We start from the raw sequence: 19,485 nt of genomic DNA on the forward strand, positions 1-19,485 counted from the left end.
CCCACATGTACAGTACCTGAAAAGTGAATGTCAACTCTATGATGAATTCTTCAGCATAGGACAACAATTAAAAACTGAGAATCTCATCAATCCCCTACCCTTTAATATAAGGATTTTTTTAAAAAAGTATGTCCAAATATTGAACAAATGTTAAACCAGACAGAGGCCTTGTATAAAAATTCAGCTCCACAGCACTAATATGCTAATATTCAGGGGGAAACCACCACTTAGAATGAAATATTCAATATAAAGTGTCAATGTACCACTCAAGCTGATCTTGCATATACATTTTATAGGAAAGGAGAACATGAGAAGACCTTTTGTCAGCAGAAGGCTATGCTGGTTTTTTCTACTTTAAGTTTATTATAGAACACATCCTAGCAGCTAACATTAGGATCAAACAGGATCAGCACACCAGCCACGATTATATACGATTAGCAATTCTTACGTAAAGTTTCGTGGAAGAGGAGCACATTACTGGAAAGCAATGCATTCACTCTCTCTTAAACCCAATAATGGATTTTTAGTCTTTTTCACAGGCACAACCATTTTCTCATTACACCTCACAACTTATTTTAAAACAGAGATAAGCAAATTAATGCAATATTTCATCTTCTAAAGCCCAAAAGGTTTTTGTAAAATAGCACGACTTTCTAAAGAGATACAGATTTTTATTATTTTTTTTGAAAGAGTCTTCTTTCTTCCCCTATTCCTCTTTTTTAAAAGAGTGAGGTACCGGTAGTTACTTACAGCAACACAACTATCCCCAGGAAATTCAGCATTCGTAGAACAGCACCCAAAGTACCGGTACAGATTCAGACACAAAGAAACTAGACATTACCAGAGCCTAACAGAGTCATCTCACCACCCACTAAAAGGTGGTTTCAGAGACATGGCATAAATAAAGATTGTGTTCCGTTATGTCATCAAGCCCCAGAATTCTCTTTAGTCACTGCCCCCAATGTAGACACAGGACAGGCACATCTGCATTTGAGAATCCATGTTCCCCACTGGTCTTCAACTAGTGGTTTGGGACATGGCCTGGACTAAGACAGGTTAGCACAGCAGTGCAATACAGAAACAGAAGATAAAATAAATAATAATAATAATAATAATAATGTCGCTGAATGGTTCTGTGGGTTCAAAGAGGGTCGCAGAACAACAAAAACTGCTGCATCTAACTAGCCCATCCTCCAGCAACTTTGAGCGTTTTGGCATCTCCACCACAGCTTTGTCCTGACAAGTTTCCCAGGCGATGATGGGATTTCTTCCCAGGATTTCTCCCCCCACCGTCACCCTTGGGAATCTAATCCTCTGAAGGAATTTTTTTTCCCTTTGGAAGTGGGGGGGGGGAGACGAAGAGAGCGGCTGTCAATCTCCATTCGCAGATGCTCCCACAGAAAACAGGGCTCAAGCATCTTCGCCCTCAGCCCTTTTGCCTCGAAACCACCCAAACCGTCGCCGTCTGTACTCGGCGGCTCTTTTATTATTTTCCAGAAGCCCCCACCCCCCGGGCTCCGCAGAGCAGGTGTGCGTGCCTGGAAAGGGGAAAGCCCAGGAACTCTTGACAGCCGCCCCCCAATGCCTGCCTGCCGCGCTTGGCTAACAAAGAACCAAAGGAGGTGCGGAGGGTGGAGAGAAGGACGCGCCTTCAGCCCCACCGCCAGCCCCCTCCCCACACCCCACACTTTCCTCGCCAGCCCTCCCCTCCCCACCCACTTTCCCGGCAGCGGCTCGCTCACCCAGCAGCAGGACCGCCGCCGCGGCTGGTTCCGGGAAGAAGGCGGCCCCTTCTTCTCCTGCTACCTCCTCCTCCTCCTCTTCGCTCCAAGGCACTGAGAGGCTGGGCTGCCGCCGCCGCCGCCGCTGTTGTTGCTGCTGCTGCTGCAAGGCCCGCGTGCCCTTGTCTGCCTGGCCCTGGTTACGGCAGGGGAGGGACCCGTCTCCTCTTGGCGCAGGGCTCGGCCAATACAACATTCGCGGCCGCCAGGGGAAATAAACAAACAAGCGAGGGGGTTTTAAATAGATAGAAATGCCAACGCAAAAGTAGCTCGGGGCAATGTCGCGAGGGCGGCGACGAAGGCACTTTCTCTCCCCCTCCTTCCTCCTCTCGTCTCGTCAGTCCGACCGTTCTTCTTCGCTCCAACTCCGCCGCGTCCCGCTTCCTCCTTCGCCGCCGCCGCCGCCGCCGCCACAAGCAACAGCCGCTCTCGGTCGTTACTCCGCCTGCGCTGTAGCGCGAGCTCGCCTCACGCGCCGGGCCTGGCGAGTGGGAGGGGAGGGAGGCGGGGAAAAGAGGGCGGCCTGCCTTCCCTCCCTCCCTCGGCGAGGATTTAAAGGGGCAGAGGCAGAGCGCGCGGCGGAACAGCTGCTGCCTGCAGGGTCGAAGTTAGAACCCGGGAGAGGGAAAGGACGGGGCGAGGCAGACCGGAGGAATACAAGGAAGGGGAGGAGCCTCGCCGGCCGGCCTTAACAACGCGGGAGATCAGCCAGCGCCTTGCCGCACGTGGACTGCCGCCTCCCCGCTCTCCTCGCGCGGCCTCGGCGACTGTGGGAAGAAGAGGAGGAGGAGCAGCAGCTCCCTCCTCCGGGGCGGGGAATATGGGAGGAAGAGAAACGGGCAGGAGGAAGCGCGGTGGCTCCGTTCTCTTCCCATGCCCCGTTTGCGCCCTGTGCTTTTGGGGCATTTTCGTCTCTTCACATACTGTGCCTTAACTCTGAGCGCAGTGGGGATTGACCCCCCCCTCTCTCTCTCTCTCTCCCCGCCCTCGTTTTATTTATTTCTCCTCTTCAGCGTTAAATGGGCCAGGGTTGTCAGATGAGACAAGCTTCCGAATGCAAAATGTTATATACGCTAGGGAACAAGTTAGTTGGCAATTGTGGTTTCTTTCGCCAACCCCACCCTTTCCACAATATTGCCCTATCCTTTCTGTCCTCTCCATTTTCTCTTTTGCCACCCTTTACCTTTTTATTCTTCCATTTTATCGGATCAACCTGCATATCCATCTCATACCCACCCACCCACCCCACCTCAATTCTTTCCTCGCAACCCATTCTCACCCAGTGCCTGACTGGACTTCCGCTGTAGAAAGTCAAATCTCTGGATAAGTTATTTCCCTGCTTTATCAAATGAAAATTCCGAGTCTTGCAGCCCCTCCCCTATCTAAATAAAACACTTTTTTGCATCCAGAAACACACTTTTGTGAGAGAAACCGCCACCACTAATAATTGCTGCTTTTGTCACTAATTTCCCAAAGAGGTGCAGCAGGAGGCCCTCTGAGCGAGGCGCTTTTCATACAGCTTTTAATCTCATATCTCTTGTCATTGGTTTTGACAGAGTACACATTTGTTCCTCTCCTTTGTTTTCCTGTTATCTCAAACTCGAAGAAGTGCTTAAGGCTTGACAATCTGAAAGTACACAAGCCTTTGCAAAATCAGAAGCCGCAGATTCTTTGTACCAGGGATGAGGAACTTGTGGTCTCCATACTCTCCCAAACTATAGCTCCCATCATTCCTGGCCACTGGCTATCCTGGGACTGTATCCAATTAAATCCATTCCAAGAGTAGACTTAAAATTAATGAACCTAAATTAGTCATGTCTATTAACTTCCTTAGGTCTGTTCTGAGTAGGACCAGCACTGGATACCACCTCAAGGCCACAGGTTCTGCTCTGTGTTCTTGCTCAGGTGGGTGTTTTCATGAGTTAAATTACACTTTGATCACACTTTCTGTTTTCCAGTGCTCAAATAAACCAAGGTGAAACAAGATGTCTCTTTTATGAAGGCCTGTTTTGTATTCATTGGGGGAGGGGTGTAATATTTGATACATTTATGTATATTATTCTGTGTGTTCATAAAAAGGGTAAAAACAAATTCCTTAGTGGCAAGGTGATTATGATAGTATCACCATATTTAAAATTGGCTACACAGCTTAGGTCCAAGCTATCTGAAAGATTGTTTTGGCTCATATGCAACTGCATATTTGTTTCTTTGTTTACCTATGCAAGACACTCTTTCTTAGCACCCACAATTGTTGGGGTTTCATATTGGCTATTTGTGTCTGGAGTCCCAAGACGAGGATTGCCCCTCTTCTGAAGTCTAAGTGTGCAAACATAAGGCTACAGAGATGTAGCTACATACCAAGGGCCGTGCCATCTAAGCAAATTCTCCCTCATGGTAGTATGCTGTGTACACTATATCCTATGATCTTGTGTTGTAACATGGGTGGGGCAGTTGTCAACTCAGGGATGTCTGTAAAAAAATTTTTTTTTAATCCCTCCTATTGCATCAGGTCTGAGCTGATGTAGAATCACAGTGTCAACAAAAGTGTGGCACTTCAAGTCAAGCATGTCAAGAGCTTGATGTGTCTCGCTGTTCCTACTGCCTGACAATCGTGTCACCTGGCCTATCTACTGGAAATTCCCCATGAGCAACCCAGAATCCATTGGGTAAATGTGTGACTCAAATTGGGTCTACTAGACCCAACATTTTAAAGCAATGTGGACTAAATTCGCTTTTGGGGGCCCTCCGGGATTAGGGGCTCGGAAGCTTAAGCTTCATTAGTTTCATAGTAGATCTGCCCCTGGAAAGGAGGAAGAGAGTTTTGGGTAGTACTGTTCCCATAAGTGTACAAACTTTCAAAAACAGTACAAGTTTGATTCATATGGTTCAGTGAAAGCTAAGAGGACTCCTCCCATTTGGCTTCCTGACAGGCACTTTGCTTGTCCCTTAATAATAAACACACTCCAAATGCAATTCAGCAGCCCTTTAGAAACCAGTCTATGATTCTATGATAGATTCTATTATTCTATCTCTATGATTCTATGGTGGAGTCTCCTTCTTTGGAGGTCTTTAAGCAGAGGCTTGACAGGCATATGTCAAGAATGCTTTGATGGTGTTTCCTGCTTGGCAGGGGGTTGGACTGGATGACCCTTGTGGTCTCTTCCAACTCTATGCTTCTATGATTCAGTCATTTCCTGCATTTTACACATGTGCATTGCAAACATTAAAAATATATGCTAAAAATGACCAGGGGGCAGGGAGGGAGAGGACAGGTAAGTGCTGCCCTTTTAACAGCCTTGATGACACAATGTCAGCCTGTGCACCTTCCAGGATAGCGTTAAATTCACAGGTGCCTGCTTAAGAAACACCCTGAGCCTTTATAAATAAAATGAGTGTGTGTGTGTGTGTGTGTGTGTGTGTGTGTGTGTGTAAAACACACAATGTATAAGTATGCACAAAATGGCAGGAAACATTTTGGTTGTGTATGTCATCCAGAGTGGCTGGGGCAACCCAGCCAGATGAGCAGGGTACAAATATTATTATTCCTGACTGAAGTATAACTAGCAATGACAAGGTAAGGAAGGCTAATGTAACACACAATATGCTTGCTTGTCTGAAAAAAGAGACAATGCATGTACTTTTGTAAATCAATATAATCTTTAATTTTAATATATATATATATATAGCTTGCTTGTATTTGGTCCAAGGACATGACTACATGCTAGCTGTCAACAACACATTACCTATTCAAAATGCTCTGTGTATAAACAGCATCTATTCAGAGGCAGGAAACAGCTGCATTATCCACTAAACGATTTCTACTGAGACAGGAAAGCAAAAGGTGAAAGAGCTGTACAAGATTTCCCCTGCTGTTTGTAACATACCCTCCAACATTTCTCTGATGAAAATAAGGGCATCCCATTCCATAATGATAATTTTACTGTTTATACCCCACACATCTCACTGGGTTGTTCCAGCCACTGGGGGCAGCCTCCAACATATATAAAAACATAATAAAACATTAAACATTTTTTTAAAAAAAACACTTCTTTATGCAGGATTGCCTTCAGATGGCTAGGGGGTCAGATAACTCCATACCCTCCAACATTTCTCCAAAGAAAATAGGGACATCCTAAGGAAATGTGGGACATTCTGGGATCAAATGAGAAACTAGGGCGGCTTTAAATCAGGGACGTCCCTGGAAAATAGGGGCAATTGGAGGGTCTGTTGTAAGCAGTATATGCTTCAGTTTGATTTGTGTCTTCTTTCTGCAACAAGAAGCAAAAACGCAGAGGAGAGGACTGCAGGGGGTCTCTCTACCACCTGTAGAGGCTCCCTAGGTTTTGCAGGGAAAACAGGGGTGTGGGGTGTGTGTCAAAACTACCTCCTGCCTCACATCCAAAACCATCCAAGGCTGACGGCTGGACGTACGTGTCGCCCTCATGCTGCCAGGAAGGGAACCATGGCAGCGGAGAGATGCACAGGCAGAAGCTGTCAGCCAGCTGGCACTGGGAGTTAGGCTGAAGGAAAGCAATGAAGCAGACAAGCACTTGCTTCCCTCTAGCTTGGGGCCTAATGGGAAAGAAAGGACCTGGCTGTGGAAAATAAACAGACTCCTACGGTATATTCCAAGCCTCAATTCCCACCCAAACAGACCCTGTAAGTCAGTGTTCATCAATGTTTTCAGACATGGAACATTTGGGGGCCCATTTCTCTCTCTCTCTCTCTCTCTCTCTCTCTCTCTCTCTCTCTCTCTCTGTGTGTGTGTGTGTGTGTGTGTGTGTGTGTGTGTGTGTTGTGTATGCACCATATATTTCAGGCATCCCCAAACTTCGGCCCTCCAGATGTTTTGGACTACAATTCCCATCATCCCTGACCAGTGGTCCTCTTAGCTAGGGATCATGGGAGTTGTAGGCCAAAACATCTGGAGGGCCACAGTTTGGGGATGCCCGATATATTTGAATGGTGGTAGTGCTGCTGTTTTGACCCATCTTAGGTCAGGCTAAAACCCTGTACTGGCTCGCAACACACCTGCCGGAGACCAATGCTTTAAGCTGTGAAATGATGCCTGCCATTTTAGAGTCTAAAGGCTCATGGGGGTGCGGTGAGGTGCAGTGGGGTGGGGAAATTGGTCTTGGAGGGCATGCTTGAAGATTCGCATTCAGAACAACCTGTCAATAATCATGTCAGTTGATTGGCAGGATGCGAGTGGTGCTGTGGTCTAAACCACTGAGCCTCTTGGGCTTGCCGATTAGAAGGTCAGCAGTTCGAATCTGCTCTGTCCCAGCTTCTGCCAACCTAGCAGTTTGAAAGCATACTAGTCCAAGTAGATAAATAGGTACTGCTGCGGCGGGAAGGTAAACAGCGTTTCTGTGTACTCTGGCACTCGTCACAGTGTCCCTTTCTGCCATAAATGGTTTAGTCATGCTGGCCATATGACCCAGAAAACTGTGGACAAACGCTGACTCCCTTGGCCTGAAAGGCGAGATGAGCACTGCACCCCATGGTTGCTTTTGATAATAATAATAACCGTCCAGGGGTCCTTTACCTTTACCTTTTTACCAGTTGATTGGCAGGTGTGTTGTCCTGGCCACCTGACAAAGTTGGCCCATGATCTGGCTCACCCTACCCAAAAGGTTCCTGAAAGTTTTCACAATGCCCCAAGGCCTTCAGAGGAACAAAAGAGAGCCTTTGGCTCTGAGGGATTCTGAGTAACTCACCACTCCTATCTTCTCTGCCCATTCCCATAAGCAGTGGCAAGATTTTTTTTTTAAAAAAAATGGCAAAATGCAATATGTACAGAAGAATATGAGAAAATAAGAAGAGCCTTGCTGAGCCAGGACAAAGGTCTACTGAATCCAGCATCCCATTCTCACTGTGGCCTCAGGGAATCCCACAAACAGGAACTGAATACAACAGCACTCCTCCCAGAAACTGGTATTCAGAGACATCCCTGAAATTGTAGTCAGTGTTTCAGATGGAAATCAGATTAAAATCTGAGGTTTCTCCCCACCCCCAACTGCTTAACCTGATCCAGGAAGCAATTTCATGGGCGTCAACTGTGCAAAAGTACTACTAACCATGCCAATCCCGCTTTGTCAACACACCTTCTATTTTTAGAAAATATAGACTAATATAAACATTTAGCCTTTTCAGATCTCGGTGTGGGAAAAGGCACACTGCTTGGGGAGTGTTCTCAAAGCCTTGGAAGCAATTGCTATGGTTGGCTCTTGAGCTTTCCTCCTAGATGAATGGTATTGCCATTCATAACAACCAAAAGGAACTTTAATGTAATGCATGACAATGACAGTGTGTTCTAACAAAGTACTAATGCGGTACTAGTTACAGGTAGGTAGCCGTGTTAGTCTGACGCAGTCAAAACAAAATAAAAAAAATCCTTCCAGCAGCACCTTAGAGACCAACTAAGTTTGTCAACTAGTTGGTCTCTAAGGTGCTACTGGAAGGATTCTTTTACTAATGTGGTGACACGCACGATAATGCCATTTGTTCAAGGTCTCACCTTGAGTTTCTTATTTTGGAGCTCCTCAGGTGGCAAACCTATTTGCCTTTCAGCCCTTGTTCAATTGTTTGAAAGTTGGTTGATTGAAAAATTAAAACTAAAGTAACTAATATCTGATCAGTGAGTGCCCTCTAGTGATGAAAAATATTTCAATCCTCTGCCTTTAGATTGGAAATTCCCTATGACATCTGCCTGTTTACAGTTTCTAAGCACCGCTCTTTAAACCCAAATCTGAAATTTTATCTGGATCTGACTCAGTATAAAATCTGTGTTTCTACCTCCAGAATTAAGCACAATGCACAAATGCAAGCTGGGCTGCGCAATCCTATATTCATATTAACCCAGCACAGGAGATATGCCACCACTGCACTGGTAGAACGGCCACTATATCCAATCCATGCTCAATCCAGGGCAAGAGGAAAACACCCTAGCAGAAAATGCAGAAGCCACTCAGGAACTATACTGACAATATTGCCCACAAGCTGCCTATGCAGGGACAGAGAATGAACTCATGACAATGGGAACATAGCATGACTACGGTAGTGGCTTTTGCATGTGCTGAGGTCTGTCAGGGCTGGTTCAGCATGAAGACTCGGAGAATTCTTTATACAAGACAACAGAACACACACAAACCTATGGCAGACCCTCCAAGTGTCTCTATTTTGCAGGGACAGTCCCAGTTTTACAGAAGGCATTCCAATTTCTGATTCTATCCTGAAATCCTTTTCCTTAGAACGTCCCTATTCTCATCAGAGAAATATTGGAGGGTATGGAGTTATCTGACCCCCCAAGCCATCTGAAGGCCGCCCTGTATACGGGAGGTGTTTTTTTTTTTAAAAAAATGCTTAATATGTAATGTTTTATTATTGTTTTTATATATGTTGGAAGCCACCCAGAGTGCCTGGGCAACGCAGTCAGATGGGTGGGATATAAATAGTAAAATTATCATTATGATTATTATCATGGAATAGGACATCCCTATCCGGAGGGATGTTGGAGGGTAGGCTATGGTATGACTGGCCCTGGTAAAGACATTCACAGAACTAATGATCTGGGTCTCCCACTTCCTGCTAAGCCTCCTCCCCACCCATGTGTCTTCCCAGCAGTCTTAAACTCCACTAGGGAGGGGCCCTCTGAGCTCTCTGCTCTATAACATGCAACACCCTCTGAGTCCTCCTCAGAGACAAGCGGGGAGGAGCGTTAAACACAGTAGGACCTGCCTGTTCCTGTGAATCTGTCTCAGCTTCAGCCCCCACCTCCTCCTCAGCTGCCTATTCTACGTCTGCAGTGTTTTCCGTCTCTCTCTCACTCAAGCCTGTTTCTTGTTTAGCATCCCCCCCCCCCATTCCTCCTCTGTCTTCATTGCCCCACTACCACACTCCCAGCTCAGAGCTCTTCTCTTCTGCGGCTTCCCTAGGTGGTCCTCGGGCTGTAGCTCCCCACCATTCCTCATCATCCAGCCAGTCCCTGACAGTGTCCTCAACGCCATGAGTTCATAGGCTCTTTCTCTATGGACAACATATGAGCATTATCATCCTTTGAGTCCATGGTGGGTTGCCACTAGTGGTGTACTGTGGGTTGCCAGGGGCATATCTGCTCCTTTTAGAACATTTTTGTATTTTTCTGGTTGTGTTCTTTGCCCTTCCTTCCTATGATAATCTTGTCCAGCATACTGTGGCCATTCAGCCAACAGCGCTATATTCTCTCAAAGCATAATTATAGTTATGAGTTGCTCTGCAAATTACTTCCTTGCTGTCAACATTGAACGTGAGCTTTCAAAGTAGCTTTTATAGTTGTCTAATCCAAGAATGGGGAATGTGTGGCCTTCCAGCTCCTAAACCAGGCACCCCCAAACTTTGGCCCTCCAGATGTTTTGGACTACAATTCCCATCATCCCTGACCACTGGTCCTGTTAGCTAGGGATCATGGGAGTTGTAGGCCAAAACATCTGGAGGGCCGCAGTTTGGGGATGCCTGTCCTAAACTGTGACACTCCTTTCTTCACATGGCAACTATATTTTCTGTGCTCTATGATTTTACACACTGCTGCAGAAACTGTCAGTTTCAATTCGAACTGTAAAGGCTTTCACTTCCAGCCATTTTTGAAATTATGTAAATAAGGCAGATGTTTCTGTTTGTTTACTTTGCCTTGTAATTAGAAGAGAACGCTTTAAAAGTATGTGTCAAGACAACATTTTTTTCTGTTGGTATAAACTATATGCTCTGCGTTCAGGTGTTTGTGGTGGGGTTGTTTTTGTTTTTTGGTCTGGTTAACCCACATATAGCAATTGAAAGGACCCAGGAAAGAGGAAATCTCCAATTAACATCAATGCAAACCTTAATGCATGCTAATTTCAAGGGCAGCTCATTTAAACCATGGTCAGCCGATTTCTGTATTTCTACAGGGTTAACTCTTCAACATCTGGCTTGTTCCAAACATTATCAGAGTTCAAAAGCTTTTCTTCCAGCAATCTCCAATGGTTGCAACAATCCCAGATATGTGGAATGAAAATTAAACATCTATGTAGTATATGCATGTGTGTGCACACAGACAAGCATGCCAGCCAAAATAAGTACAGTAATCCCACAATCCACTGGCAAACTGTCCTACACAAACCACCCTGGAACTACGGTAATAGATTCTATGCCAGGCTTCCTCAACCTCGGCCCTCCAGATGTTTTTGGCCTACAACTCCCATGATCCCTGGCTAGCAGGACCAGTGGTGAGGGATGATGGGAACTGTAGTCTCAAAACATCTGGAGGGCCGAGGTTGAGGAAGCATGTTCTATGCAAACGCTGACAAGTCGAAATTGACTTTCATGTGACTTTAAAATATCTAACATTTCAGAAAAATATTAGATTTCGGAAGCTTCCCCATGGCAAACTCAGCATGTGCATCTTGTTCTTAGCATGTGAATGACAGAATCACTTTCCTTGAAAGTGCAGCTGTGCTCACTGAGATTTATTCATAGTAAATATGCTTAGGATTTCATCATGTGTGAATGAAGAGAGCTGGGGATAAGAACACAAGAACCGCCTGCTGCAACAGGCCAATAGCCCATCTAGTCTAGCATGCTGTTCTCACAGGGGCCAACCAGATACATTTCACTCATCTCAAGGAGACACATGGCCAGTTCCCTAATTGGAACCACATTTTTCAGCTGCGATGTTATGGGGCCTATCATCAGACCCAAGGTCCTGAAAAGTTGTTGGCCTCCAACTCCCATCAGCCCCAGGCAGTACGACCGACAGTCAGTCAGGGGTGGCAGGACTTGTATTCCAACAACATCTGGAGGGCCAAAGCTTTCCCAATGCTGTTTCATATTGCATTTTAATTGTTATATGTGTTTTGCAGGCTGCCCAGAGAACTTATGCTATGGGCCGGTTATGTAGATCCAGTTGAGAACAATAAATAAATCTTAGCATCCATTTGCAACATCAAAATGGCTCAAAGTTGCATTGCCCAAACTTGTCTTGCCCAGGTGTTTCCGGCAGCACAAAAAGTGGGTACCATATGTTGCAGGGCAGACCTTCATGAAGCCAAGGGTGGCCTGTGTACGTAGGAAATATGCTCAATATTTCTCTGATCAGTTTGAGGTTATCACTGAATGCTCTCTACTGCATCCTGTAATAATAAAACCCAAACTGTTTTATTGCCTGCGAGTCGGATCAGAGGGGAGATACTGTTGCTCCATGTTCGGAGCACCATCAGCTTTTGCACCTTCTGTCACAAACCTTGCAAGAATAGAGGAAACTGCCCAGAGCAAGCAGGTTAGCCACCCTTTGGAGGAACAGCTGGGTGCACCCAGGTGACTTCAAGTTATCGCAGAACAAGTGGTGGGATGGATCCTGTACCTGGGGGAGAGCAGTCCATATGATGAGCAGAGGCAGACTCACAGAGAGTGATGAGTAATAGTCAGCAGCTGGAGCAGATGGTTCCTGGACTTAGAAACATAGAAGGTGTTGCGAGGAGGCAAGAAGAGGGAATGGTACCAAATGGGTGCTCTGCCAGTACTCCACCCCTTGCCCCAAGCCACCCATTGAGGGTTGGGGGGGGACCAGAGAGACTGCGATTATAGTCTTTCCCTTCCTTGGGGTTGTAGTGAAGCTGTGTGCTAAGTGGTTGTCTGTTCTATGCATTCAAGCTGTGAGCAGAGGCAGATTTAGGGGAGAGCGTCCAATTTGCCTGCACTGGGCGCAGAGTCAAAAGGGTGTTGCAGGGGGCAAAGCAACAATGGCAAACAAAGCAAGAGGCGGGGAAGGGGGAGTGAGCTGAATTTTGGTGTTGCACCAAATTTTAATGCCCAAAGTTGACCACTGCTGTGAGATGCTTACCTGCATTTATCCAGTTGTGACATTGGTTAGACTAGAGTGTCCTTTGCCAACAGAGGGAGCCTGTTGGGAGCAAATGTTACAGCAGTACGGTCAAACAAGATGTAGTCTTGCTGTATATAGGAGAATGGAGAAAGGAAGTGATACATGAGAGCAAGTTATATATTCCAGCATGTTTGCCCCTTCCTTTGCTTAATTGTATTGGGTGGCCTATCCTAGAACCCCCAGTTGCTTGAATTGAGTTTTGTATTGGGTATTTGGGAGGCTGTTTCACACACAATTCCTTTGTGTGCAAAGTGACCTTCCTCACTTTTCCCCATCACCAAGTCCCGCCACTCCCCGCACAAATTCTAAGTGTCCACAGCACCACCAGGCCACAAAGATATAGTCCATGTGTTACATGCCCCATCATCTGAGTTGTGGTCTCTGCACCCCTGCCATCATCTGCAATATGGAGATAGTGTTGCTGGCCAACCTTACAAGAGAGTTGTAAGGATTATTGAGATAACATGTATGAAGCTTTTCACAAAAGGGATTTTTCACATTTATTTATTTGAATAGCTTTTCTCCAAGAAAGGTTCTCAAGCAAGACAGTCCCTGTTCCTGCTTACAGGAGACAAAAGGAAAACAGATTGGGAGGGAGGAGGAAATAAACAAACTCAGATGCAAGTTCTTACCTACTAAGATCCTTGTGATGTCCAACCTTAGTCATACTCAGAGGCCCACTGTTGGCTATCACTCGCATTGAGCTGTAGGGGCAGCAGGCGTGAGGGTTATTCAAAAAGGCACATGGGGAAATACTGCAAGGGCAAGAAAACTCACAGTACGCTCCATCCCCTCCTCTCTTATTCAGACCCCTCCTTCCTCCTCCTCCTCCTCCTCCCCGCGTCCCCCGTCTCGCGGCAATTTGCGCGGATCAGCGTTCCCCGCGCGTCTCTCCTTCCCGCGGAGCAGCAGCGCAGCAGCGGAGGCTCCATCGCATCCTCGCAGGCGGAGCTCCGAAGGCGGCGGCGGAGGAGGAGGAGGGAGGGAGGGAGCACCGCAAGCGAGGCCGGTGGCGGCGGAGATGGCCAGTCGTTGTCCTCTTCCGCCTTCAGCTTAGGAGCCACAAAATGCTGGGGGTTGCTCAGCCCAAGGCACCTGCGAGCTGCCTCCTCCCGGCCGTGGGCAGAGGCTCTGCGCGGGGGTTGCCGGGCGCCATGGAGAGGCCGCCGCAGCCGCCACTGCCGCTGCCGCCCGTAACCTGATCTGCCCCGCGCAGCACGACACACACACACACACACACCAATACCGGTTTGGTGCTAGATCATCGAAAGCCCGAAAGCCAAAGCGGTGAGTGAACGGCATTTCCCCTCCCCCTCTTCGCCCACCCCAGATGTTTTTGTCTGCGGCGGAGAGAATGATCGATTGATGCACGTTTTGCGATGGGGCCGGGGGTGGGGAATCGGAAAGGTCGCCGGGAGGGGCAGGCAGCTCACCGTTGTCTCTGGAGGAGAGTGTCCGAGGCTTTCCAAGGATGGCTGTTCTCCATCAGGGTGTTTTCTGGGGAGCGGCGCTGCATGCCAGCGGCAGGGAGACAAGGCGGAGGCTTGCCCAGAGCCAGGGAAACCGCGGAGAGGTCGGTCTCACGGGACCGCCGCCCGGACCCGGGGGGAAATCAAGCTTGCGTTAGAAAAAGGCGCTTTAGGATCCTGATCCCCTCTGTCGTCCCCACACCTACCCGCCCTCCCCTTTCCCTGGTGGGACTTCAAGGCTGCTAGGTAGACAGCAGGGCAGGTGTGAGGGGGCTGGGGAGACGGAAGGGAGGGGGTCCTCTTCAGCGCCCCTCTCTCCCATCTCATATATGGGGGACGTTAACCTTAATCATCCACGTTGCCCAGTGCGGAGGGAGAAGCGTAGAAGCGTTTGGGGCGGGGGAGCTTCGGTTGGGATCCCGGCCACTCACTCTCTCTCTCTCTCTCTCTCTCTCTCTCTCTCTCTCTCTCTCTCTCTCTCTCTCTCTCTCTCTCTCTCACACACACACACACACACACACACACACACACACACACACACACACCGCCGTTAGGTTTCCCTCCCCTTGATCTCCCGTTACTCAGGACGACTTTGCAACTTCTCGCCAACTCCTCCGCACTCTTTCTCCTTTCAGTCACTGGGGCAAGAACCGCGGTGCATAGAAGCCAACTCCTAGGGGCCGAGGTCCCTTCGGCCCCCTCAATAAAATATTTGACACACACTCACCCAAGCTGATAGGCATTGCCATTCAAATAGTGTGCCTCTCTGCACCACGTCTTGTGATCGATTACGCGGGGCGGGCTTACCTCACCCCCCCCCCAATATTTTATTTAAGTTGGCACCCCTGCCACGGTGCGGGGAGTCTCCCCGGATGCATCTTGCCCGGGTGCTATGGGGTGGGGGAGAGAAAGGTTGTGGGTTCCGCTGCTTCCCACTGCGCCCCCCCCCCCCAGGCCATGGAGATGCAGATGCTGGCTAATCCCTCGGTGGCAGCAGATTAAATCCCGGCGAGGTTATTTTTACGGTTGATCCTCCTGATTTCGCTGCTTCTGTTTTTGCTTTCGTTCCCTCGCAGATCCTGCAGGAAGCCAGGCATGGTGGATCCGGTGGCGGATTCGGGCGAGGAGAAAGACGCAGAGCCCGGGAGCGCAGTAGCAGTAGCAGCAGTAGCAGCAGCAGGTGGAGACGAGGCCTCGGCGGCGGCACCGGCACCGGCACCGGCACCGGCAGCAGCAGCCAGTTCCTCCTCCTCGGCAGCGGATGGTGCCTCTCCGGCGTCCGCCTCGGGCGCGGCGGCGGCGGAAGCGGCGGCTCCTCCTGGCGGAGATGCGGGGCAGCTGCGCGAGGAATCGCCGATGCTTCACCTGGACCTGTACAACTTCGACTGCGCCGAGGCCGAGGGCAGCCGCTATGTGCTCACGAGCCCGCGCTCGCTGGAGGCGTGCGCCCGCTGCGCCGTCAAGCCCGTGGAGCTGCTGCCGCGCTCGCTGGCCGAGCTGGTCAAAGAGGCGCCCGGGCGCTCCATGCGGGTGGCCGCCGGCCTCTACGAGGTCTACGAGATGGACCGGCAGAGGAAGCTGCAGCAGTGCCGGGAGGAAAGGGAAAGGATTATCCGCGAGGAGAAGAGGAGGCTCTTCACGCCGGTCCTCACCGGCAGCCTGCCATCCTCGCCGGCGCCCAGGATCTCCTTCAAAAGCACCAGCGGGAGCTGCACCCCAGTAGGGCACACCAGGACCGGCTGCTTGCTTCCTCCTCCTGCTGCTGCTTCTGCTTCTGCTGCTCCAACAGGCTCCAGGACCAAGAAGAGCCACTCCTTGGACTCCTTGCAGAAGAGGAGGGATGGCCACTCCACCAAAACCTCCTCCGACTCGGGGGCCTCCTCCTCCTACAGCGGAGACAGTTTCCGCGACAAGTGGCCCAAGGGGCTGCCCAGGACTAAGACGGTGGCAACCATGACGGCCCTAGTGGGCCGCAGCTTCAGCTTGGGCGACCTGAGCCATTCGCCCCAGACTGCCAAGAAGGTGGAGAGGATCGTCAAGGAGGTGAAGAGGAAGAAGGGCCTCAAGGAGGTGTCCGAGAGGGACCGGAAGATCGCGGCGCTGATGATCGCCAAGCAGCAGGAGGAGAGCATCTTGAAGGAGCAGAGGTACAGTGCTCACCTGCAATGGGACATCCAGCGGAGGCAGGAGGAGCAGAGGAGGGAGCGGGAGGAGAGGCAGAAGCAGAGGGCCTTGCTGCAGTGCCACCAGCTGTGGGAGTCGCGGCTGGAGAGGCGGCGCAGCAAGGTGAGCCAGGAGGAGCAGGCGGCCGCCCTGCTGAAGCAGAAGCAGACCTGGCAGCAGGAGGAGAAGTGGCGGGAGCACCTGGAGAAGCAGGAGAAGATGAGGAGGGAGAGGCAGGAGAAGGCCCACCTGGATGACAAGAAGAAGAAGCGCCACCAAGAGCACAACCTGAAGGCTCAGGAGGAGGTCAAGAAAGAGGCCATGGAGCGAGAGGTGCAGCTGCTGCAAGAGAAGCTGTCCTTGGCAGCCCAGAAGAAGCTGAAGAAGGAGCAGCTGCAGCAGAGGGAGAAGCGGCTGCTCAACCAGGCCGAGAAGCGGAAGCACGAGATCATCCTCAAGGAGAAGGCCAAGCAGGAGGCCGAGGAGAAGGCGGTGCTGAGGGCTTCTGTGGAAGGGAGCCTCAACAAGGCCCAGGAGAAGTACGAGCAGCTGGTGGAGAAGAGGAACCAGGAGCTGAGGGAGAGAGCCAAGCGGGAGGAGATGCACAGCCAGAGGGCCAAGAGGGCAGCGGAGAGGAGGGACCGGGAGCAGAAGGAGTACCTGAAGGCCTTGGCCAGAGCTTCCGAGCGGAAGCTGCAGCATGCAGCTCAGGTGGCCGAGGAAGTGGTGCAGCAGAAGGCCCAGAAGGTGGTGCAGAGCCGGCTGGAGAAGGAGAAGGTGCAGAAAGTGAACAAGAGGAAGGTGGAAGAGAGCGAAGACATCCGTCGCAGGGAGATCTTGCAATCCATTGAGAAGAAGCTGGAGCGGAGCGAACAGATCTGTAAGGAGAAAAAAAATGTCTTGGAAAATGCCCGGTCGGTTGCTCGGGCATCGTTCCATGTCCGGGAAAAAGTCCGGGAAGAGATGAACATACGTACCTTTGACAGGATGGCCTTTGAGGCAGAATTGCAAGCCAGCCTGGTTAAGAAATAAACAGTCTTTTTTTTCTATTTCAGTTAAGTGGCAAAATCTTTTTTTAAAACCTTATTTATTGTTTCAGGGGAGCACAGAAACTCTGGCAGCTACTTCACAGAACCTTTTCAAACTGGATTTGTTCAGACACCTGTTCTGCCATTCCTACAGAGGAAAAGGTATATCTTACCCTCCATGGAAGAAAATGTTGTTTACAAGGCTCAAAACAGGGACAAATAAATTTTCTACAACCTAGTGCTGCAGTAAAAGCTCCTCAGAAAATCATGGGCTATTTCAATTCCTCCTGCAGAAATTACCAAACAAGAAGCTACTTCCTTTTTTTATACACCTCACACTTAATTTGGACGCCATTCGCTTTGGATCAGGCTGCAGCATTTGCATGCTGGGACTTGCGCTCTCTTTAATATATAAAGATGAGTGTATTTTACAGTATTTTGGCTCATATGGTGCACTTTATCCATGCTCTTGGAATGGAAACACTGGAGCCTGTAATGGACATTTCTAGACAAAAAAATGCAAGTAAAATTCTGATTAGGCCTGATCCAGGGCATTAAGCAATATGCAGAAACTCTGGTGCAAATAAAACTATAAACACATAGGAGGTGCTTTACAGCTCCTTTCGTTAACTTTTTGCTGAGTGTTATTGGGTGGCATCCAGCTGTGTCCATTGCTGAAGGACGGGATCCTCAGTGGAACAGGAAAGGGAGGCAATTTTCAGCAGTTCCATCCCTCCCCAATCATGCAGCCTCCCATGGTTCCTCTAGAACTGAAGCTGTAGTAGGAATTAAAAAAATGCTTGCCTCCCTCATTCTGCTACTGAATGCCTTCCATCAATGGGCAGACACCAATGGATGCCACCCACTTTTTACAAGAAACGTAGTAGAAAGGCAAATGTTGCAAATATTGACCTCTAGGAATAATTGCACCCAAAGTGTTTAAAACCACCTTGAAACTCGGTTATCTTGTTGCATTCCAGGTGCATTCCTGTAGTACCATATCTAGATTATTGGATAAAACCCGTTTAGACCAATGTGCCCAATATAAGAAGAAAGTATCGTGCCTGAACAGAGACCTGTATGCTGAAAGTAACATCTCCACTTATCCAAAACATTAATAGCAGCTAAGTGTATACACAAGTGGAACTAGCTGCAGGCGAAAGCTTATGAACCACCTACATACTGGATGGTAATTTAATTCCTTCACAGTATGAAACAAGGTCTATTCAAATTATGTCATTTGTTTGTCAAGTGAGGCTAATCATGGTGTATGGAGACATATCTTGTCACCAAACGAGTTTTGTAATATCTCTGCTCAGCATGGGATCATATCAGCCTGGATAGCTTAGTTGGTTGGAGTGTGGTACTGATTACGCCAAGGTTGCAGGTTCAAGGTTCAAGGTGGCGGGAGCTGCCCCATATGGGACAGCTCCTGAATTGCAGGGGTTGGACTAGATGATCCTCAGGGTCCCTTCCAACTCTATGATTCAAAGACATTTCTACAACTTTGAACTAAACAGTTGTGTTAGTAGCAGAATGGAGCTCCCCCCCCTTTCATCTCCCTCTAAATTGGCACTGCGGGGTGGGGTTGGGGGTCAGGAGAACCCCAAGAACAGGGAGCAGGGGGAGGAAAGGAGAAATAGTTTCACCTGGCAAGCAAAAATACTTGCACCCGCAGAACCATCAGAATAGTGCAACGCTGAATTCCTCTCTCTGAGTATCGTAGAATGAGTCTCTTAAGGAAGCATAATTGTCCCCCTTAAAATTGCACTATGCAGAAATAAGTTGTCATGTTCATTATTTGGTTGGTTATTAATATCGTAACACCTTAACTTAGCAGGCGAGATCTTCTGCAGTATTGGAAGGGGCTAATATAGGAACGATAATGTCCCCAAACAGAACAGAATTGCGAAATGTTGGGGACGCATCAGGTCTGGCTTTACAATTCTGTTTTTACATAAACTATACAACATCATGAGCATATATGCCAGGTAGGGATTTTTTTTAAATTTAATTTGCTTATTTATTAAAATATTTCAGAGTACCTTTCGAGGCGTAATGGCCCTCACAAGGTGGTGTACAAAATTCCAGAATAAAATATCATGATATATAAAATCATCCAGTTAAAAATGGAACAGTACAAATTA

The 19,485-nt window shown here is 48.7% G+C and overlaps 2 protein-coding genes across 3 annotated transcripts in view; one reads left to right on the forward strand and one right to left on the reverse strand.

The window, feature by feature from the left end:
- SUSD6 (sushi domain containing 6) overlaps positions 1–2,406 on the reverse strand; it is a 61,895-nt gene extending 59,489 nt beyond the window's left edge. For both annotated transcript variants that reach the window (XM_035113486.2, XM_035113478.2), the window contains exon 1: positions 1,743–2,406. The gene's annotated coding sequence lies outside the window, so the exon portion shown is untranslated. The remainder of the gene's footprint in view (positions 1–1,742) is intronic.
- An 11,284-nt stretch (positions 2,407–13,690) lies between these two features.
- CCDC177 (coiled-coil domain containing 177) lies at positions 13,691–18,223 on the forward strand. The gene is made up of 2 exons (XM_060273838.1): positions 13,691–13,965; positions 15,224–18,223. The coding sequence occupies exon 2, from the start codon at positions 15,243–15,245 to the stop codon at positions 17,340–17,342; it is 2,100 nt and encodes a 699-aa protein (XP_060129821.1). The 5' UTR covers positions 13,691–13,965; positions 15,224–15,242; the 3' UTR covers positions 17,343–18,223.
- Positions 18,224–19,485: the final 1,262 nt, after the last annotated feature.

The sequence above is a fragment of the Zootoca vivipara genome, chromosome 1, assembly GCF_963506605.1.
Source record: "Zootoca vivipara chromosome 1, rZooViv1.1, whole genome shotgun sequence".
In the NCBI taxonomy this organism is placed as follows: Eukaryota; Metazoa; Chordata; class Lepidosauria; order Squamata; family Lacertidae; genus Zootoca; species Zootoca vivipara.

Bases quoted from the DNA above. Each gene is read 5' to 3' on its own strand.
- CCDC177 (XM_060273838.1), top strand. From the start codon at position 15,243: ATGGTGGATCCGGTGGCGGATTCGGGCGAGGAGAAAGACGCAGAGCCC.